A 23,431-nucleotide genomic window follows, 5' to 3' on the forward strand; every position below is an offset into this window, starting at 1 on the left:
GAAGATACGAGATGTGCAGCACCTGAAACTACGGATACTGGAAGCCTGTGCTAGCATTTCTCCTGCGGTGTATATAGTAGTATATACGGATACTGGAAGCCTGTGCTAGCATTTCTCCTGCGGTGTATATAGTAGTATATAGTAGTGTATACGGATACTGGAAGCCTGTGCTAGCATTTCTCCTGCGGTGTATATAGTAGTATATAGCAGTGTATACAGATACTGGAAGCCTGTGCTAGCATTTCTCCTGCGGTGTATATAGTAGTATATAGCAGTGTATACGGATACTGGAAGCCTGTGCTAGCATTTCTCCTGCGGTGTATATAGTAGTATATAGCAGTGTATACTGGAAGCCTGTGCTAGCATTTCTCCTGCGGTGTATATAGTAGTATATAGCAGTGTATACGGATACTGGAAGCCTGTGCTAGCATTTCTCCTGCGGTGTATATAGTAGTATAGTAGTATATAGCAGTGTATACGGATACTGGAAGCCTGTGCTAGCATTTCTCCTGCGGTGTATATAGTAGTATATAGCAGTGTATATAGTAGTGTATACTGGAAGCCTGTGCTAGCATTTCTCCTGCAGTGCATATAGTAGTATATAGCAGTGTATACTGGAAGCCTGTGCTGGCATTTCTCCTGCGGTGTATATAGTAGTATATAGCAGTGTATACGGATACTGGAAGCCTGTGCTAGCATTTCTCCTGCGGTGTATATAGTAGTATATAGCAGTGTATACTGGAAGCCTGTGCTGGCATTTCTCCTGCGGTGTATATAGTAGTATATAGCAGTGTATACAGATACTGGAAGCCTGTGCTAGCATTTCTCCTGCGGTGTATATAGTAGTATATAGCAGTATATAGAGAAGAGGGTTGCATTGACAATACAACACAATGGGCAGCACATTGAACACATTTTATAAGTGGTCAGAAACTTATAAATAACTCAGGAAAGAATAAAGTTACAGTAAAACCAAACACATCATTGTTTTTCTTGTGAAATTCCCAATAAGTTTGATGTCACATGACCCTCTTCCTATTGAAAAAACAAAAGTTGGATTCAAAATGGCCGCCATGGTCACCACCCATCTTGAAAACTTCCCCCCCCCCCTTCACATATACTAATGTGCCGCAAACCGGAAATTATCACCAACCATCCCCATGTTATTAAGGTGTATACATAGAAATGGCCCCCCCTGTACTTCCTCCTTTTAAAGGGGTACTCAGCTGAAAACATTTTTATTTTTTATTAACTGGTGCAAGAAAGTTAAACAGATTTGTAAATGACTTCTATTAAAAAATCTTAACCCTTCCAGTACTTATCAGCTGCTGTATTCTCCGCAGGAAGTTGTGTTGTTCGGTGGTCAGACTGGAAAGAACTACACAACTTCCTGTGGAGCATACAGCAGCTAAGTACTGGAAGGATTACGTTTTTTTTAATAGAAGTAATTTACCCCCACAATCTCAACTGTGGGACCTCAGACATCCAGTGCACGGAGCGACTGGCTGTAGACTGGCGATGCTTAGAGTCATGGCCACACCCCCTCCCATAGACTTGCATTGAGGGGGCTTGGCTGTGACGTCACGAGCCTCCAGCGCTGCACCCGACGCTCTAAACGAACGCTAAGTGCAGTAGGGAACCCCAGCAGCGAGACCCCCGTGATAACACATCTTATCCCCTATCCTTTGGATAAGAACTAAGATGTCTAGGGGCGGAGTATCCCGTTAAGGAGGTTTAACCCCTTAGGTTAAATAACTTGAGTATGCTATACATTTATTTGGTATTACTGAATCCACCAAGAATGTCCATTTTATATACATATATATGAAAGAAAAATAAGACACAAGGTGCCCTTCTCTCTGGACTCCTTATAAAACACAGAGAATGTCAAGACAGCTTCTCATCCCTGTGAATTCTCTGATGGAAGGTTAGTTTACCTTTAGTAATAAAACATTTCCCACACTCTGAACATGAATATGGCTTCTCTCCTGTGTGACTTCTCTCATGAACAACAAGCTGTGATCTCTCTCTGAAACATTTCCCACATTCTGAACATGAATATGGCTTTTCTCCAGTGTGACTTCTCTCATGTTTAACAAGATTTGATTTTGATTCAAAACATTTCTCACATTCTGAACATGAATATGGCTTCTCTCCTGTGTGACTTCTCTCATGTCTAACAAGACTTGATTTTGTTTCAAAACATTTCTCACATTCTGAGCATGAATATGGCTTCTCTCCTGTGTGATATCTTACATGTACAACAAGATGTGATTTATATATAAAACATTTCCCACATTCTGAACATGGAAATAGCTTCTCTCCTGTGTGACTTCTCTCATGTGAAACAAGATTAGATTTCTGTATAAAACATTTCCCACATTCTGCACATGAATATGGCTTCTCTCCTGTGTGACTTCTCATATGTATTTTAAGATGTGATTTACGTGAAAAATATTTTCCACATTCTGAGCATGGAAATGGCTTCTCTCCTTTGTGACTTCTCTCATGTGAAACAAGATTTGATTTCTGTATAAAACATTTCCCACATTCTGAACATGAATATGGCTTCTCCCCAGTGTGAATTCTCTTATGGTTAACAAGATGTGATTTACTTGTAAACTCTTTCCCACATTCATCACATCGAATCATTTCTCCCCCTCTCTGACCTGTCCTTGTGGTAACAATGTGTGATTGGTGAGGAGAAGGTTCCCCAAGATCAGAAGAATTATTATAGGATAGATCTGGATGGACATTAGGGGTAAGGAGGTCTTCTCCTGAGGAGCGCTCCATGATCTCTCCATCTTCTCCTGAGGAGCGCTCCATGATCTCTCCATCTTCTCCTGAGGAGCGCTCCATGATCTCTCTATCTTCTCCTGAGGAGCGCTCCATGATCTCTCCATCTTGTCCTGAGGAGCGCTCCATGATCTCTCCATCTTCTGTTGAGATAAAAATGGTATTTGTAATATATATAAGATATAACGGGTATCTGATCTTAGTGATATCTATATATATGTCTCCTCTTACCTTGTGATGTGAGGGGCCGGTGATCCTCCATCCTGACTATGTCCTGGTACAGATCCTTGTGTCCTTCTACATACTCCCACTCCTCCATGGAGAAATAGACCGCCACATCCTGACACCTTATAGGAACCTGACACACAATGATACCGTCATCACCAGACCCCTCCATTACTGTATAATGTCCCAGCAGTGTCACCTCTCTAATCATCACCAGACCCCTCCATTACTGTATAATGTCCCAGCAGTGTCACCTCTCTAATCATCACCAGACCCCTCCATTACTGTATAATGTCCCAGCAGTGTCACCTCTCCAGTCATCACCAGACCCCTCCATTACTGTATAATGTCCCAGCAGTGTCACCTCTCCAGTCATCACCAGACCCCTCCATTACTGTATAATGTCCCAGCAGTGTCACCTCTCCAGTCATCACCAGACCCCTCCATTACTGTATAATGTCCCAGCAGTGTCACCTCTCTAATCATCACCAGACCCCTCCATTACTGTATAATGTCCCAGCAGTGTCACCTCTCTAATCATCACCAGACCCCTCCATTACTGTATAATGTCCCAGCAGTGTCACCTCTCCAGTCATCACCAGACCCCTCCATTACTGTATAATGTCCCAGCAGTGTCACCTCTCTAATCATCACCAGACCCCTCCATTACTGTATAATATCCCAGCAGTGTCACTTCTCCAGTCATCACCAGACCCCTCCATTACTGTATAATATCCCAGCAGTGTCACCGCTCTAATCATCACCAGACCCCTCCATTACTATATAATGTCCCAGCAGTGTCACCTCTCTAATCATCACCAGACCCCTCCATTACTGTATAATGTCCCAGCAGGGTCACCTCTCCAGTCATCACCAGACCCCTCCATTACTGTATAATGTCCCAGCAGTGTCACCTCTCCAGTCATCACCAGACCCCTCCATTACTGTATAGTGTCCCAGCAGTGTCACCTCTCTAATCATCACCAGACCCCTCCATTACTGTATAATGTCCCAGCAGTGTCACCTCTCCAGTCATCACCAGACCCCTCCATTACTGTATAATGTCCCAGAAGTGTCACCTCTCTAATCATCACCAGACCTCTCCATTACTGTATAATGTCCCAGCAGTGTCACCTCTCCGGTCATCACCAGACCCCTCCATTACTGTATAATGTCCCAGCAGTGTCACCTCTCCAGTCATCACCAGACCCCTCCATTACTGTATAATGTCCCAGCAGTGTCACCTCTCTAATCACCAGACCCCTCCATTACTGTATAATGTCCCAGCAGTGTCACCTCTGCAGTCATCACCAGACCCCACCATTACTGTATAATGTCCCAGCAGTGTCACCTCTCTAATCATCACCAGACCTCTCCATTACTGTATAATGTCCCAGTAGTGTCACCTATCTAATCATCACCAGACCCCTCCATTACTGTATAATGTCCCAGCAGTGTCACCTCTGCAGTCATCACCAGACCCCACCATTACTGTATAATGTCCCAGCAGTGTCACCTCTCTAATCATCACCAGACCCCTCCATTACTGTATAATGTCCCAGCAGTGTCACCTCTCTAATCATCACCAGACCCCTCCATTACTATATAATGTCCCAGCAGTGTCACCTCCCCAGTCATCACCAGACCCCTCCATTACTGTATAATGTCCCAGCAGTGTCACCTCTCCAGTCATCACCAGACCCCTCCATTACTGTATATTGTTCCAGCAGTGTCACCTCTCTAATCATCACCAGACCCCTCCATTACTGTATAATGTACCAACAGTGTCACCTCTCTAATCATCACCAGACCCCTCCATTACTGTATAATGTCCCAGCAGTGTCACCTCTCTAATCATCACCAGACCTCTCCATTACTGTATAATGACCCAGCAGTGTCACCTCTCTAATCATCACCAGACCCCTCCATTGCTATATAATGTCCCAGCAGTGTCACCTCTCCAGTCATCACCAGACCCCTCCATTACTGTATAATGTCCCAGCAGTGTCACCTCTCCAGTCATCACCAGACCCCTCCATTACTGTATAATGTTCCAGCAGTGTCACCTCTCTAACCATCACCAGACCCCTCCATTACTGTATAATGTCCCAGCAGTGTCACCTCTCCAGTCATCCCCAGACCCCTCCATTACTGTATAATGTCCCAGCAGTGTCACCTCTCTAATCATCACCAGACCCCTCCATTACTGTATAATGTCCCAGCAGTGTCACCTCTCTAATCATCACCAGACCCCTCCATTATTGTATAATGTCCCAGCAGTGTCACCTCTCCAGTCATCACCAGACCCCTCCATTAATGTATAATGTCCCAGCAGTGTCACCTCTCTAATCACCACCAGACCCCTCCATTACTGTTTAATGTCCCAGCAGTGTCACCTGTCATCACCAGACCCCTCCATTACTGTATAATGTCCCAGCAGTGTCACCTGTCATCACCAGACCCCCTCCATTACTGTATAATGTCCCAGCAGTGTCACCTCTCCAGTCATCACCAGACCCCTCCATTACTATATAATGTCCCAGCAGTGTCACCTCTCCAGTCATCACCAGACCCCTCCATTACTGTATAATGTCCCAGCAGTGTCACCTCTCTAATCATCACCAGACCCATCCATTACTGTATAATGTCCCAGCAGTGTCACCTCTCCAGTCATCACCAGACCCCTCCATTACTGTATAACGTCCAAGCAGTGTCACCTCTCCAGTCATCACCAGACCCCTCCATTACTGTATAATGTCCCAGCAGTGTCTCCTCTCCAGTCATCACCAGACCCTTCCATTACTGTATAATGTCCCAGCAGTGTCACCTCATCACCAGACCCCTCCATTACGGTATAATGTCCCAGCAGTGTCACCTCTTCAGTCATCACCAGACCCCTCCCTTACTGTATAATGTTCCAGCAGTGTCACCTCTCCAGTCATCACCAGACCCCTCCATTACATGTCCCAGCAGTGTCACCTCTCTAATCATCACTAGACCCCTCCATTACTGTATAATGTCCAAGCAGTGTCACCTCTCCAGTCATCAACAGACCCCTCCATTACTGTATAATGTCCCAGCAGTGTCACCTCTCTAATTATCACCATGGGGTTAATGCTATCGTCACTCGGCAGTGGCTCACGTGACGAGAGGATATGATCTCGTCAGCTCCGTCCGCTCCAGGGCTCTCTCCCTCCTCCCCCCCCCCCCCCCCCCCGGGAGGAATGATGCTGTTCCCCGGGACGGATCCCCCTGACTAGGGCGGAAAAAAAAGAAAGAAAAAGAGGAAAGAAAGAAAAAAGGAAAAAAAAAGGAACCACCTGATGGATGGGTCTGTTCCCCGTTGCGGTATGGAGATAGAGGTGGCCGACGTGGGAGGGGGTGTGGCGGCTTCGCTGCAGTGGACAGCGGTGGTGGCGGAGGTGCACAGGCAGCAGAAAAAAGATCCGGCAGGAAGAAGAGGAGTAGACGAAGTGCTAGGGGACAAGCGCGAGCGGTGCAAAGCAGCTTGGGGGACCACGTGAGCGGGCTTACCGTGAGACTGAAGCCTCTAGCCGGTAATCAGCCCGGATAACAGAAGCCAGGATAACAGAAGCCAGGATCAGCGCCAGGCTGGTGGGAAGAGACCAAGCAGCGGTGAGCTTGAATCTTCTCCTTTTTACGGAGGTCCGTTCCAGGAAAGTTTTTCTTGAATGGAGGCTGGCGATGGCAGTCTATGAGAGTTTTGTTGGGTATACCTCCTCTGTCGGGCTACAGATGCCAGGATTATGATGTGAGGACTTATTGAGAAATCTGGTTGAACTACTGTATTAAGAGTGGTGGAGGGGGGGGGGGGGAGAGGTGTATCGTTATCACAGTTTTGGATCTAATAAGTGACCCCCCCCCTCCTCCCCTATGTCTCTATATCCCTTATAATCCTTCAGCTACCCCTCCTCTATATGGATAAATGTTGTTAAGAGTATATATGAATATGATCTGCAAACTGCAGGACTGGTTATATAAGCCGATTACCTTATGTGGGGGAAACTTACAGCTACCTACAAGGTGAAACAAAAACGTGTTAACTGAAGGTATCGGTAGAGAGGAGGAGGTGTATACTGAAAAGAACTGCTCTGTCTGAATCTATAAAATAACCCACTAAGAAAGAGGAGCTGGTGACTCTCTGTTATTGAATGGTGTATGATTTTTTGCAGGACGTATGCAATAAGATTTACAGCTTAGAGCCTGCAGAATTGAACAACGGAACTGTAAGTCTATTACTTTTTAGAACCTTCACGCCTCAAGGGGGGGGGGGGGGGGAGGTAAGAAAACACCATGGACTTTTTGTTGCTTCTTTTCTGTGCAGGTGTTTTCATCGAGTATAACATAAAAAAGACAAACTAATATGGCTCCCAAGATCCAGCCTAGGAGATCAGGCGGGAATGTTCAGGAGAAGCAGGCAAAATGGATATATTTCTAAAATCACCTAAAGAAACAATAAAAACTAGAACACAAAGACATGGGGATAGCATGTATGGCTCTAGATACGTAGCCCTTCAGGAGGAAGGAGTAAGAGAGGAGGGAGAGAGTGAAGATGTGAATAATTCTATATTAACTTCCATATTAAGTGGTGTGGAAAAAAGTAATAAAGCATTAGAAGACTTTACAGTACAAGTGGGCAGTCTCAGCTCAGACGTGAGTTTTATCCGTGAAGATATAAAAAAGGTGAAAGAAAGAGTGGGGGAAATAGAGAACATGGTGCCCCAGATGGACGGTAAACTACAAAGCATCGAGAAAGTGCAGGAAGAACTCACAAAGGAAAATAATTTCTTAAAAAGGAAGATAGAAGATTTAGAGGATAGATCAAGGAGGGCGAATGTAAGTGTTATTGGCCTCCCGGAAGGGGAAGAAGGAGCGGACCCTATTGCCTTCTGCACAAAATGTCTAGCTGACACCTTTGGAGAACGGACGTTTTCAACCTGTTATGTTATAGAAAGAGCCCACAGGATACCATATACCAAACCACCGCCCGGAGCTCTGCCAAGGACCTTACTGCTAAAATCTATGTGTGCTAAAGATAGAGACACCCTATTGAAGTTATCAAGGGAGAGGGGAAAAATTTAAGTTGGGTGTGCGGGTGTTTTCTTTTATCCGGACTTCTCAAAAGAGACTCAAAGGAAAAGAATGGAGTATAGAGACATTAAGAAGAGACTCCATAATTTGAATATTGCTTTTTCACTGTTATTCCCAGCCCGTTTGAGGGTGGTTCATGATGGAAAAACACTAATTTTCCTGTCCGCAGTAGAGGCGGGAAGATCGATGGAAAGTCAGGGGTTGTAAAAGTTCTGTAAAGATTATTAATTATATTTAAAAAAATAAAAAAAAATGGGGGGGGAGGGGTCTGGAGGGGTGAGGGAGGAGCGGAGGAGTTAAGTGAATAGTGAAGGGATCCGTGGATAGAAGCGGGTTGATGTGGGGGATAGGGGGGGAGGGGGGTGGGAAGACAGCCTGGAAACCGGTTAGAAGTAGAGATGGTGCAGTAAAAGAGTATGGGGACCCAGGGTAGCCAAGGAGGTAAAATGTTAGTATGGAATATTAGAGGTATTAAGGAGAGGAAGAAAAGAGTAGCTATCATGGATAGGGTTAAAAATTATCTACCTGCAGTGGTATGTTTGTTAGAAACACATTTAACAAAAGAATCTGCCCATTTAATGAAAAAGAAATGGGCGGCTCAGGAATTCCACTCGTTTGGAACAAACTACTCATCGGGGGTCTCGGTGTTGATTCACGGTAAAATGAATATGCAGGTTAGAAATGCTCGCTGTGATGATAGAGGGAGATTTGTGTTCCTCCACGTAGAGTGGAATAGGGTACAAGTTATTCTTGCTTTTGTTTATATTCCTCCCCCTTTCAAAACAGAGGTATTGGTTAATCTGGTGAACTTTTTAAGGGATAAAAATTACAAAGATTTATATATTATGGGGGATTTTAACTCAGTAATGGATAACAAAAGGGTCCGGAGAGGAGGAGTAATGAAGGAGGGGAGGAATGTCCTGGCAGATTTGTGTAAAGAAGCAGGATGGAGAGATGTACGGAGAAACCTGAATACTTTGCGAGAACATTTTTCCTGTTTCAATCTGAGCCATAAAACTGCATCACGTATCGATATGATTCTGGCCAATGATAGTGGAGCAAGGGGTATTAAAAAAATTGTCTATGAGCTCAAGGGCTTGTCTGATCACTCCATGGTGGTCTGTAGTTTTGGTTGTGAAGATCGGGTCCCCCCCCCAGATCAAGAATAGAAATATTAATCCGCATTGGTTTGAGGTGGAAAATGTGGCAAAGAGTATAGAGGAGGAGATTAAATGGTTTTGGGCTACAAATAAAGGTTCTGCCGATATATTTATGGTTTGGGATGCTATGAAAGCATATTTGAGGGGGATTTTGACCCGAAATATAACCCAGTTTAGGAGGAAAGTAAGGAGGAAAGAAGATAACTTGGTAGATCAGATTAAAAAATTGGAGGAAGTTTATGCAAACGATGCCCGAGATGAGAATTGGGAAAAACTGGAACAAGCTCAAAAAGAATATAAAGAGTTAATGCTTGAGAAGGCACAACATAGGATTTTTTTCTGGGGACAAAAACGCTATGCGGAAGGGGGGAAATCCAATAAGTGGCTCTCTGGTATAATAAAAAATCAAAGGGAAAATACGGAAATTACTAATTTAGAAAATAAACAGGGAATAATAGTAACGGATCAAGAGGAGATAAGGAAGATAGCGATGGAGTATTATCAAACATTATACGAATCTGAGGGGTAAAATCAGAAGCGGAGATTAAAACATTCTTACAAAATTTAGTTCGGCCAAGTTTAAATGAGGAGGGGAAGAGGAAGATGGAAGAGGGGATTAGCCTGGGGGAAATCCAAGAAGCATTAAGAACATGTGCGGGGAATTCCGCCCCAGGGTCTGATGGGTTCTCATTTGATTTTTTTAAAAGATTTCATGGGTCTCTGTTACCCTGCTTGTTGGAGATTATTAATGAATCCTTGGAAAGAGGGGCTATGACCCCTTCAATGTCTGAAGCAGTGATAATATTGATCCCCAAGAAGGGGGGCAACAGGGAAAAGATGGAGAATTACCGGCCTATATCACTATTGAATACAGATTACAACATTTTTGCGAAGTTATGGGCAGGAAGATTAAAAAAGGTTTTGGGTGAGATGATAGGGCAAGAACAAAGGGGGTTTATGGTAGGTAGGAATATGTTTTCCAATATACACAGGACATTCCTTAACATTCAAACACGTGGAGGGGACCCGGCTCCATCCTATCGTTGGACGCCAACAAAGCATTCGACAGGGTGGAGTGGGGCTTCCTCTTTGGGGTGGTGGAAAGATGTAGTTTGGGCACTTTATTCTTAAAAGCTATAAAAACAACTTATTCAGCTCCTATAGCAAAAATTAGTATTAATGGGAAATTTTCTAATACGATATTTTTAAAAAGAGGTTCAAGACAGGGCTGTCCGCTATCACCTTTATTATTTGCACTCTTTATAGAGGCACTGGCAGCTATGGTTAGGAACACAGAAGTCTTTCAGGGGTTTGGGGTACAAGGGGATAGAGATTTTTATTATATGCCAATAATGTGCTTTTGTTTGTTAGGAATCCGGTAGAGAAAGTACCGGAAGTGATTAGGTTAGTGGAAAAATTTGGATACTTCTCAGGAATGAAAATTAATTGGCAGAAATCCGGTCTCATGCCTTTGGATGTAGAAATTGAGGTCCCTATTGGCCCTGTAAACGTACTAAGAGTTAATGATAGTTTGGAATATCTGGGTGTTAAGATCTCTAGCGCTGTCTCGGATTTTGAGAGATTAAATTTGGTACCTCTGCTGGGGAAGGTAAATGAGATTGGGAATGGCAGGTAGAATAGGACTGCTGAGAATGGTAGTACTCCCCATGATAACACATTATTTGAGAGCTTCTCCCATATGGATTAAAAATATTTGGTTTAACCCCTTCCCGCAGAATGTCATATATAAACGCCGGGTTGTGCAGTGCGTTCGCGCATCCCGGCGTTTATAAATGACATTCAGTTAACCCGGCGATGCGCAGCATCGCACGGGTTAACTGGCAGAAGTCCCGCTGTTTCCAGCAGGGGACAACTTCTGCTTCACCCCCCAGGACCATCCATTGATGGTCCTGGTCAGCGATCATTGTGATTGGTCCCTGTGGACCAATCACAGTGATCTGGGGTGAAAGTTCAGATCCCCCGCACTGCCCGCCCCTGGAAGTCGGGCAGAACGGGGGACGATGGCTGCGAGGGCTCGCAGGGACCTGCGGCATAGGGGGGGAACACCAGGGGACCGGCGGACTTACCTGGAGCAGCGGCGGGACCGAGGAGCAGCGGCAGGACCGGCCACGTGGACGAGCAGCGACGGGACCGGCAGGTAAGTATGTGGTCCTCAGAGGCAGCCCTGAAGATCTTCACTGCTGCTTCTAGAAGTCTGAAAACTACAACTCCCAGCATGCCTAGACAGCCTTTAGCTGTCTGGGCATGCTGGGAGTTGTAGTTTTGCAACATCTGGAGGGCCCCAGTTTGGAGACCATTGTATAATGGTCTCCAATCTGTGCTCTTCCAGCTGTTGCAAAACTACAACTCCCAGCATGCACTGACTGTCCAGACATGCTGGGAGTTTTAGTTCAGCAACATCTGGCCCTTCAGATGTTGCCAAACTACAACTCCCAGCATGCCCTTCAGCTGTCTGGGCATGCTGGGAGTTGTAGTTTTGCAACAACTGGAGACACACTGGTTGGGAAACAATGTCTGTTTCTAACTCAGTGTTTCCTAACCTGTGTGCCTCCAGCTGTTGCAAAACTATAACTCCCAGCATGCACTAACAGACCATGCATGCTGGGAGTTGTGGTTTTGCAACAGCTGGTGCACCCCCCCTGTGAATGTACAGGGTACATTCACATGGGCGAGGCTTTTACAGTGGGTTTCTCGCATCTTGAGATGCAGCAAATTTTGCGCTGGGAAACTCGCTGTAATCCCCCGCCCATGTGACTGTACCCTAAAAACACTACACTACACCTACACAAAATAAAATAAAAAGTTAAAAACACTACATATACACATACCCCTACACAGCCCCCCTCCCCCAATAAGAACGTCCGGTACACCACTGTTTCCAAAGCAGAGCCTCCAGCTGTTGAAAAACAACAACTCCCAGTATTGTCGGACAGCCGTTGACTGTCCACGCATGCTGGGAGTTTTGCAACAGCTGGAGGCACCCTGTTTGGGAATCACTGGCGTAGAATACCCCTATGTCCACCCCTATGCAAATCCCTAATTCAGGCCTCAAATGCGCATGGCGCTCTCTCACTTCGGAGCCCTGTCGTATTTCAGGGCAACAGTTTAGGGTCACATATGGGGTATCGCTGTACTCGGGAGAAATTGCGTTACAAGGTTTGGGGGGCTTTTTCTTCTTTAACCCTTCATGAAAAGGAAAAGTTGGGGTCTACACCAGAATGTTAGTGTAAAAAAATTTAATTTTTTACACTAACATGCTGATGTTGCCCTATACTTTACATTTTCACAAGAGGTAAAAGCGAAAAAAGCCCCCCAAAATTTCTCTTCTGAGCATTGTAGTTCCCCATAGTGCACTTCAGGTCAACTTATGGGGTACCTCCATACTCAGAAGAGAAGGGGTTACAAATATTGGGGGGTATTTCCTGCTATTAACCCTTGGAAAAATGTGAAATTTGGGGGGAAACACATTTTAGTGAAAAAAAATATTTTTTTTTTTTACATATGCAAAAGTCGTGAAACACCTGTGGGGTATTAAGGCTCACTTTATTCCTTGTTATGTTCCTCAAGGGGTCTAGTTTCCAAAATGGTATGCCATGTGAGGGTTTTTTGCTGTTCTGGCACCATAGGGGCTTCCTAAATGCAACATGCCCCCCAAAAACCATTTCAGAAAAACGTACTCTCCAAAATCCCCTCGTCGCTCCTTCGCTTCTGAGCCCTCTACTGCGCCCGCCAAACACTTTACATAGACATATGAGGTATGTGCTTACTCGAAAGAAATTGGGCTACAAATATAAGTATACATTTTCTCCTTTTACCCCTTGTAAAAATTCAAAAATTGGGTCTACAAGAACATGCGAGTGTAAAAAATGAAGATTGTGAATTTTCTCCTTCACTTTGCTTCTATTCCTGTGAAACACCTAAAGGGTTAAAATGATGACTGAATGTCATTTTGAATACTTTGGGGGGTGCAGTTTTTATAATGGGGTCTTTTGTGGGGTATTTCTAATATGAAGACCCTTCAAATCCACTTCAAACCTGAACTCGTCCCTGAAAAATAGTGAGTTTGAAAATTTTGTGAAAAATTGGAAAATTGCTGCTGAACTTTGAAGCCCTCTGGTGTCTTCCAAAAGTAAAAACTCGTCACTTTTATGATGCAAACATAAAGTGGACATATTGTATATGTGAATAAAAATTTTTTTTATTTGTAATATCCATTTTCCTTACAAGCAGAGAGCTTCAAAGTTAGAAAAATGCTAAATTTTCAAATTTTTCATCAAATTTTAGGATTTTTCACAAGGAAAGGATGCAAGTTACCACAAAAATTAACCACCATGTTAAATGTTAAAGTAGAATATGTCACGAAAAAACAATCTCGGAATCAGAATGATAACTAAAAGCATCAGAGTTATTAATGTTTAAAATGACAGTGGTCAGATGTGCAAAAAACGCTCTGGTCCTTAAGGCCAAAATGGGCTCCGTCCTGAAGGGGTTAAAAAATTGGAAAGTATATTAAACAATCTTATATGGGGCGGAAAAAGAGTCAGGATCAAGAGTCAATATTTGTACCATCCCTTAGAGGAAGGAGGGGTGGGTCTCCCTAATTTTCATCAATACTTCATAGCATCCCAATTAACATTGGTTATTCAAGAGCAACAAACACTGTTGGATTATTTGGGAAGGGGGTGTAAGAAATATGGGTCCATATTGGAGTGGATGGAGAGTGGGAGTTTGAAGAAGGGTGTAGAAGAGGAGAACATGGCTAAAGACTTATTGGTACAAGTATGGGATAGTATGAAGTCAGCCACAGGGATAACAAGTAGTGTGTGGTGTACCCCCTTATGGGAAAATGAGAACTTCCCAGAAATAAAGAAAATCGCAGAATATGTGAATCGGGAAGATAAAGGAATTAGGTTGTTGGAGCAGGTTTGTACAAATGGGAAAATAATAGATTGGGAATGTTTGAGTGAACGCTTTAATCTAAAAAATACTAATTACTTTGGTTATGTACAGTTAAAAGACACCTTGGGACAAGAAGAACCAAAAGGGAAATTAAAGGGTAGGGTGTTATCACATTACAGAATATATTAAAAGTGCACAGGGGGGGGGGGGGGGGGGAAATAATGAGCACTTTATATAAAATGTTAGGTCAGAAGGGTTGGGAGGACGTACGGTTAGGACAGGCACTGGATATAGGTGGAATCACAGAAGAAGAGTGGAAACTGGTGTTAAAGAATATTAGAAGAACAACGATCAATGCAAATAATAGGGGGTCTTTCCTAATGTTAGTATCGGGGACAGTACTCACCGCAAATTCTCTATAAAATGAATGTTAGGGAGAATGCACAATGCCCCAAGTGTGGGTTTGAGGGAAGTAATTGGTTACATATCATATGGAATTGCACGAAGTTGCTAACATTTTGGAGTGTAGTGTTTAGAACTATTAAAGCTAGAATAGGGGGGGGGGGGATTGCTCTTTGAACCTAAGGTCGCAATTTATGGACTAGAGATAGTGGGAACTAAGCATACGGATCTTATACTTGGAGTATTATGAGGGGCAAAGAATTTGATTCTTAGGAAATGGTTGACCCCAGCGGTTCCATCAAGGGAAGAATGGTTGGCCCCAGCGGTTCCATCAAGGGAAGAATGGTTGGCCCCAGCGGTTCCATCAAGGGAAGAATGGTTGGCCCCAGCGGTTCCATCAAGGGAAGAATGGTTGGCCCCAGCGGTTCCATCAAGGGAAGAATGGTTGGCCCCAGCGGTTCCATCAAGGGAAGAATGGTTGGCCCCAGCGGTTCCATCAAGGGAAGAATGGTTGGCCCCAGCGGTTCCATCAAGGGAAGAATGGTTGGGAGGGATAAATAAGGTGAGAACTTATGAGTTGTTGTGGTTCAAAGACAGTGAAAGAAATAAAAAAAACAAGAATAAATGGCCGCCCTGGGAGAGAGCAGATAGTGAAAAGGGAGAAAAGAGCAAGAGAGGAGGAGGGAAAGGAAGGAAGTTAATGGATTTCAGGCAGGCTGTCTTAAGGGGGGGGGGGGGGGGAGGCAAAAGGGAGGGGGTGGGGTTTCGTGTTTTTTTTATTTTTTTATATAATGATGTAAGTAATAATGGATTTTGTATGTACTAAATTTAAATTTAAAAAAAATAAATAAAAAAAACACCAGACCCCTCCATTACTGTATAATGTCCCAGCAGTGTCACCTCTCTAATCACCACCAGACCCCTCCATTACTGTATAATGTCCCAGCAGTGTCACCTCTCCAGTCATCACCAGACCCCTCCATTACTGTATAATGTCCCAGCAGTGTCACCTCTCCAGTCATCACCAGACCTCTCCATTACTGTATAATGTCCCAGCAGTGTCACCTCTCTAATCATCACCAGACCCCTCCATTACTGTATAATGTCCCAGCAGTGTCACCTCTCTAATCATCACCAGACCCCTCCATTACTGTATAGTGTCCCAGCAGTGTCACCTCTCCAGTCATCACCAGACCTCTCCATTACTGTATAATGTCCCAGCAGTGTCACCTCTCTAATCATCACCAGACCCCTCCATTACTGTATAATGTCCCAGCAGTGTCACCTCTCCAGTCATCACCAGACCCCTCCATTACTGTATAATGTCCCAGCAGTGTCACCTCTCCAGTCATCACCAGACCCCTCCATTACTGTATAATGTCCCAGCAGTGTCACCTCTCTAATCATCACCAGACCCCTCCATTACTGTATAATGTCCCAGCAGTGTCACCTCTCCAGTCATCACCAGACCCCTCCATTACTGTATAATGTCCCAGCAGTGTCACCTCTCTAATCATCACCAGACCCCTCCATTACTGTATAATGTCCCAGCAGTGTCACCTCTCCAGTCATCACCAGACCCCTCCATTACTGTATAATGTCCCAGCAGTGTCACCTCTCCAGTCATCACCAGACCCCTCCATTACTGTATAATGTCCCAGCAGTGTCACCTCTCCAGTCATCACCAGACCTCTCCATTACTGTATAATGTCCCAGCAGTGTCACCTCTCTAATCATCACCAGACCCCTCCATTACTGTATAATGTCCCAGCAGTGTCACCTCTCTAATCATCACCAGACCCCTCCATTACTGTATAATGTCCCAGCAGTGTCACCTCTCCAGTCATCACCAGACCTCTCCATTACTGTATAATGTCCCAGCAGTGTCACCTCTCTAATCATCACCAGACCCCTCCATTACTGTATAATGTCCCAGCAGTGTCACCTCTCCAGTCATCACCAGACCCCTCCATTACTGTATAATGTCCCAGCAGTGTCACCTCTCCAGTCATCACCAGACCCCTCCATTACTGTATAATGTCCCAGCAGTGTCACCTCTCTAATCATCACCAGACCCCTCCATTACTGTATAATGTCCCAGCAGTGTCACCTCTCCAGTCATCACCAGACCCCTCCATTACTGTATAATGTCCCAGCAGTGTCACCTCTCTAATCATCACCAGACCCCTCCATTACTGTATAATGTCCCAGCAGTGTCACCTCTCCAGTCATCACCAGACCCCTCCATTACTGTATAATGTCCCAGCAGTGTCACCTCTCCAGTCATCACCAGACCCCTCCATTACTGTATAATGTCCCAGCAGGGTCACCTCTCTAGTCAGCAGCTCAGTGATCCTGTGGGTGAGTTCTAGGATCTTCTTCTCATGTATCAGTGAGTGAGGTGGAGGCTCCATGATGGGGCCCCGGGCCCTGCTCCTTTCTCCTGACTCATGGAGATGGCTCCTGGGGGCCACACACTCCCCCCATGTCTTCTTCACTATGGTGTAATCCTGTGTATGGAGAGAGACAATAAGGGGACTGACCCCAGTATTCCTCCCCCACTACAAAGAGGAGATTGTGCCCCCTGTATAGAGCTCTAGTGAGCACATCTGGAATACTGGGGTCTGTTCTGGAGACCTCACCTACAAAGAGACATCCAGAACATAGAGCGGGGCCAAAGATGGGGGGACAACAATGGTGGAAATGTAGATGGGGGACAACAATGGTGGAAATGTAGATGGGGGCCAACAATGGTGGAAATGTAGATGGGGGGACAACAATGGTGGAAATGTAGATGGGGGGGACAACAATGGTGGAAATGTAGATGGGGGACAACAATGATGGAAATGTAGATGGGGACAACAATGGTGGAAATGTAGATGGGGACAACAATGGTGGAAATGTAGATGGGGGGGACAACAATGGTGGAAATGTAGATGGGGACAACAATGGTGGAAATGTAGATGGGGACAACAATGGTGGAAATGTAGATGGGGGGGACAACAATGGTGGAAATGTAGATGGGGACAACAATGGTGGAAATGTAGATGGGGACAACAATGGTGGAAATCTAGATGGGGACAACAACGGTGGAAATGTAGATGGGGGACAACAATGGTGGAAATGTAGATGAGGACAACAATGGTGGAAATGTAGATGGGGACAACAATGGTGGAAATGTAGACGGGGGGACAACAATGGTGGAAATGTAGATGGGGGGACAACAATGGTGGAAATGTAGATGGGGGACAACAATGGTGGAAATGTAGATGGGGACAACAATGGTGGAAATGTAGATGAGGACAACAATGGTGGAAATGTAGATGGGGACAACAATGGTGGAAATGTAGACGGGGGGACAACAATGGTGGAAATGTAGATGGGGGACAACAATGGTGGAAATGTAGATGGGGGACAACAATGGTGGAAATGTAGATGGGGGACAACAATGGTGGAAATGTAGATGGGGGACAACAATGGTGGAAATGTAGATGAGGACAACAATGGTGGAAATGTAGATGGGGGACAACAATGGTGGAAATGTAGATGAGGACAACAATGGTGGAAATGTAGATGAGGACAACAATGGTGGAAATGTAGATGAGGACAACAATGGTGGAAATTTAGACGGGGGGACAACAATGGTGGAAATGTAGATGGGGACAACAATGGTGGAAATGTAGATGAGGACAACAATGGTGGAAATGTAGATGAGGACAACAATGGTGGAAATTTAGACGGGGGGACAACAATGGTGGAAATGTAGATGGGGACAACAATGGTGGAAATGTAGATGGGGGGACAACAATGGTGGAAATGTAGATGGGGGGACAACAATGGTGGAAATGTAGATGGGGGGACAACAATGGCGGAAATGTAGATGGGGACAACAATGGCGGAAATGTAGATGGGGACAACAATGGCGGAAATGTAGATGGGGACAACAATGGTGGAAATGTAGATGGGGGGACAACAATGGTGGAAATGTAGATGGGGACAACAATGGGGGCAATGTAGATGGGGACAACAATGGTGGAAATGTAGATGGGGACAACAATGGTGGAAATGTAGATGGGGGGACAACAATGGTGGAAATGTAGATGGGGACAACAATGGTGGAAATGTAGATGGGGGGACAACAATGGTGGAAATGTAGATGGGGACAACAATGGAGGAAATGTAGATGGGGACAACAATGGTGGAAATGTAGATGGCGGGACAACAATGGTGGAAATGTAGATGGGGGACAACAATGGTGGAAATGTAGATGGGGGACAACAATGGCGGAAATGTAGATGGGGACAACAATGGTGGAAATGTAGATGGGGACAACAATGGTGGAAATGTAGATGGGGACAACAATGGTAGAAATGTAGATGGGGACAACAATGGTAGAAATGTAGATGGGGACAACAATGGTGGAAATGTAGATGGGGACAACAATGGTGGAAATGTAGATGGGGACAACAATGGTGGAAATGTAGATGGGGACAACAATGGTGGAAATGTAGATGGGGGGGGGGACAACAATGGTGGAAATGTAGATGGGGGGGACAACAATGGTGGAAATGTAGATGGGGGGGACAACAATGGTGGAAATGTAGATGGGTCACCTCACCTCTCCGGTCAGCAGGTGGAGGATCTCTAAGGTGAAGTGTAATATTTTCTCAGTCGTCTCATTCCTGTCCTTGTCCATTCTTGGGGGTCATTCAGGGGAAGAGGAGACAACTGGATCAGCTGGAGGGGATAGTCCTGAATAAAAGGAGCCTAAATCACAGAACCAGAACACATTTAATAAACCTCCTCCTCATGTAATCTCCTTACTACTGGGGTGACACACTGTAACAAACCCCCTCCTCATGTAATCTCCTTACTACTGGGGTGACACACTGTAACAAACCACCTCCTCATGTAATCTCCTTACTACTGGGGTGACACACAGTAACAATCCTCCTCCTCATGTAATCTCCTTACTACTGGGGTGATACACTGTAACAAACCTCCTCCTCATGTAATCTCCTTATTACTGGGGTGACACACTGTAACAAACCTCCTCCTCACATAATCTCCTTACTACTGAGGTGACACACTGTAACAAACCTCCTCCTCATGTAATCTCCTTACTACTGGGGTGACACACTGTAACAAACCTCCTCCCCATGTAATCTCCTTACTACTGGGGTGACACACTGTAACAAACCTCCTCCTCATGTAATCTCCTTACTACTGGGGTGACACACTGTAACAAACCTCCTCCTCATGTAATCTCCTTACTACTGGGGTGACACACTGTAACAAACCTCCTCCTCATCTAATCTCCTTACTACTGGGGTGACACACTGTAACAAACCACCTCCTCATGTAATCTCCTTACTACTGGGGTGACACACTGTAACAAACCTCCTCCCCATGTAATCTCCTTACTACTGGGGTGATACACTGTAACAAACCTCCTCCTCATGTAATCTCCTTATTACTGGGGTGACACACTGTAACAAACCTCCTCCTCACATAATCTCCTTACTACTGAGGTGACACACTGTAACAAACCTCCTCCCCATGTAATCTCCTTACTACTGGGGTGACACACTGTAACAAAGCTCCTCCCCATGTAATCTCCTTACTACTGGGGTGACACACTGTAACAAACCTCCTCCCCATGTAATCTCCTTACTACTGGGGTGACACAATGTAACAAACCTCCTCCTCATGTAATCTCCTTACTACTGGGGTGACACACTGTAACAAACCTCCTCCTCATGTAATCTCCTTACTACTGGGGTGACACACTGTAACAAACCTCCTCCTCATGTAATCTCCTTACTACTGGGGTGACACACTGTAACAAACCTCCTCCTCATGTAATCTCCTTACTACTGGGGTGACACACTGTAACAAACCTCCTCCTCATGTAATCTCCTTACTACTGGGGTGACACACTGTAACAAACCTCGTCCTCATGTAATCTCCTTACTACAGGGGTGACACACTGTAACAAACCTCCTCCTCATGTAATCTCCTTACTACTGGGGTGACACACTGTAACAAACCTCCTCCTCATGTAATCTCCTTACTACTGGGGTGACACACTGTAACAAACCTCCTCCTCATGTAATCTCCTTACTACTGGGGTGACACACTGTAACAAACCTCCTCCTCATGTAATCTCCTTACTACTGGGGTGACACACTGTAACAAACCTCCTCCTCATGTAATCTCCTTACTACTGGGGTGACACACTGTAACAAACCTCCTCCTCATGTAATCTCCTTACTACTGGGGTGACACACTGTAACAAACCTCCTCCTCATGTAATCTCCTTACTACTGGGGTGACAAACTATAACAAACCTCCTCCTCCTCATGTAATCTCTTTACTACTGGGGTGACACACTGTAACAAACCTCCTCCTCCTCATGTAATCTCTTTACTACTGGGGTGACACACTGTAACAAACCTCCTCCTCATGTAATCTCCTTACTACTGGGGTGACACACTGTAACAAACCCACACCTCATGTAATCTCCTTACTACTGGGGTGACACGCTGTAACAAACCTCCTCCTCATGTAATCTCCTTCCTACTGGGGTGACACACTGTAACAAACCTCCTCCTCATGTAATCTCCTTACTACTGGGGTGACACACTGTAACAAACCTCGTCCTCATGTAATCACCTTACTACTGGGGTGACACACTGTAACAAACCTCCTCCCCATGTAATCTCCTTACTACTGGGGTGACACACTGTAACAAACCTCCTCCACATGTAATCTCCTTACTACTGGGGTGACACACTGTAACAAACCTCCTCCTCATGTAATCTCCTTACTACTGGGGTGCCACACTGTAACAAACCTCCTCCTCATGTAATCTCCTTACTACTGGGGTGACACACTGTAACAAACCTCCTCCTCATGTAGTCTCCTTACTACTGGGATGACACACTGTAACAAACCTCCTCCTCATGTAATCTCCTTACTACTGGGGTGACACACTGTAACAAACCTCCTCCTCATGTAATCTCCTTACTACTGGGGTGACGCACTGTAACAAACCTCCTCCTCATGTAATCTCCTTACTACTGGGGTGACACACTGTAACAAACCTCGTCCTCATGTAATCTCCTTACTACTGGGATGACACACTGTAACAATCCTCCCCCTCATGTAATCTCCTTACTACTGGGGTGACACACTGTAACAAACCTCCTCCTCATGTAATCTCCTTACTACTGGGGTGAGACACTGTAACAAACCCACACCTCATGTAATCTCCTTACTACTGGGGTGACACACTGTAACAAACCTCCTCCCCATGTAATCTCCTTACTACTGGGGTGACACACTGTAACAAACCTCCTCCTCATGTAATCTCCTTACTACTGGGGTGACACATTGTAACAAACCTCCTCCTCATGTAATCTCCTTATTACTGGGGTGACACACTGTAACCAACCTCCTCCTCACGTAATCTCCTTACTACTGAGGTGACACACTGTAACAAAACTCCTCCCCATGTAATCCCCTTACTACTGGGGTGACACACTGTAACAAACCCCCTTCTCATGTAATCTCCTTACTACAGGGGTGACACACTGTAACAAACCTCCTCCTCACGTAATCTCCTTACTACTGAGGTGACACACTGTAACAAACCTCCTCCTCATGTAATCTCCTTACTACTGGGGTGACACACTGTAACAAACCTCCTCCTCATGTAATCTCCTTACTACTGGGGTGACACACTGTAACAAACCTCCTCCTCATGTAATCTCCTTACTACTGGGGTGACACACTGTAACAAACCTCCTCCTCATGTAATCTCCTTACTACTGGGGTGACACACTGTAACAATCCTCCTCCTCATATAATCTTCTTTCTGCCCGACTAGAACCTGTTCGTAACCAAGTAGATGCCGGAGGTGTAGGACCTGTGGTGATGTCACAATCATGTGACCAGTAGTATGTGGGCGGAATATAGCAGGCTAGAGTAGGTTGTGCTGAAGGACCTGTGAGGATGATCATGTGACTGGAGTGGGCGGAGCTCGGAAATGGCGGGAATTTTCCCTTTTTCCTCGCTCCTCTTGTCTCCTCCTCCTCATAGATTGTAAGCTCTTGTGATCAGGATCCTCACTCCTCTTGTCTCCTCCTCCTCATAGATTGTAAGCTCTTGTGATCAGGATCCTCACTCCTCTTGTCTCCTCATAGATTGTAAGCTCTTGTGATCAGGATCCTCACTCCTCTTGTCTCCTCCTCCTCATAGATTGTAAGCTCTTGTGATCAGGATCCTCACTCCTCTTGTCTCCTCCTCATAGATTGTAAGCTCTTGTGATCAGGATCCTCACTCCTCTTGTCTCCTCCTCATAGATTGTAAGCTCTTGTGATCAGGATCTTCACTCCTCTTGTCTCCTCCTCCTCATAGATTGTAAGCTCTTGTGATCAGGATCCTCACTCCTCTTGTCTCCTCCTCCTCATAGATTGTAAGCTCTTGTGATCAGGATCCTCACTCCTCTTGTCTCCTCCTCCTCATAGATTGTAAGCTCTTGTGATCAGGATCCTCACTCCTCTTGTCTCCTCCTCATAGATTGTAAGCTCTTGTGATCAGGATCCTCACTCCTCTTGTCTCCTCCTCATAGATTGTAAGCTCTTGTGATCAGGGTCCTCACTCCTCTTGTCTCCTCATAGATTGTAAGCTCTTGTGATCAGGGTCCTCACTCCTCTTGTCTCCTCCTCATAGATTGTAAGCTCTTGTGATCAGGATCCTCACTCCTCTTGTCTCCTCCTCATAGATTGTAAGCTCTTGTGATCAGGATCCTC

General features: G+C 45.1%; 2 protein-coding genes and 1 pseudogene across 3 annotated transcripts in view; 1 reads left to right on the top strand and 2 right to left on the bottom strand.

The window, feature by feature from the left end:
* The window catches only part of LOC130298049 (uncharacterized), a 40,891-nt gene extending 32,567 nt beyond the window's left edge, over positions 1-8,324 (top strand). Inside the window, exons 2-3 of the mRNA XM_056550935.1 lie at positions 7,215-7,268; positions 7,367-8,324. Of these exons, the coding sequence (XP_056406910.1) occupies positions 7,465-8,124 (660 nt within the window). The 5' untranslated portion in view covers positions 7,215-7,268; positions 7,367-7,464 and the 3' untranslated portion in view covers positions 8,125-8,324. The remainder of the gene's footprint in view (positions 1-7,214; positions 7,269-7,366) is intronic.
* The window catches only part of LOC130298050 (zinc finger protein ZFP2-like), a 308,006-nt pseudogene that overhangs the window by 145,734 nt on the left and 138,841 nt on the right, over positions 1-23,431 (bottom strand).
* On the bottom strand, positions 810-22,655 carry LOC130298047 (oocyte zinc finger protein XlCOF6.1-like). 2 transcript variants are annotated; one of them, XM_056550933.1, is made up of 5 exons: positions 22,422-22,654; positions 19,234-19,382; positions 16,946-17,125; positions 3,028-3,154; positions 810-2,939 (listed from the first exon to the last, which is right to left on the bottom strand). In XM_056550933.1, exons 2-5 carry the CDS (start codon positions 19,309-19,311, stop codon positions 1,888-1,890), a joined length of 1,437 nt encoding a protein of 478 aa, XP_056406908.1. In that variant the 5' UTR covers positions 19,312-19,382; positions 22,422-22,654; the 3' UTR covers positions 810-1,887. The 2 variants fall into 2 exon arrangements, with proteins under 2 accessions (XP_056406908.1, XP_056406909.1); XM_056550934.1 differs by lacking the exon at positions 16,946-17,125 and having other exon boundaries at positions 22,422-22,655.

Source organism: Hyla sarda (assembly GCF_029499605.1).
Source record: "Hyla sarda isolate aHylSar1 chromosome 1 unlocalized genomic scaffold, aHylSar1.hap1 SUPER_1_unloc_19, whole genome shotgun sequence".
NCBI lineage: Eukaryota > Metazoa > Chordata > Amphibia > Anura > Hylidae > Hyla > Hyla sarda.

Excerpts from the sequence above, each read along its gene's own strand:
- LOC130298047 (XM_056550933.1), bottom strand. The coding sequence starts at position 19,311 with ATGGACAAGGACAGGAATGAGACGACTGAGAAAATATTACACTTCACC. Across the intron at positions 3,155-16,945 it reads CTGAGCTGCTGACTAGAGAG|GTTCCTATAAGGTGTCAGGA; the intron begins GTGACCCTGCTG and ends ATTGTGTGTCAG. Across the intron at positions 2,940-3,027 it reads CCGGCCCCTCACATCACAAG|AAGATGGAGAGATCATGGAG; the intron begins GTAAGAGGAGAC and ends TTATCTCAACAG.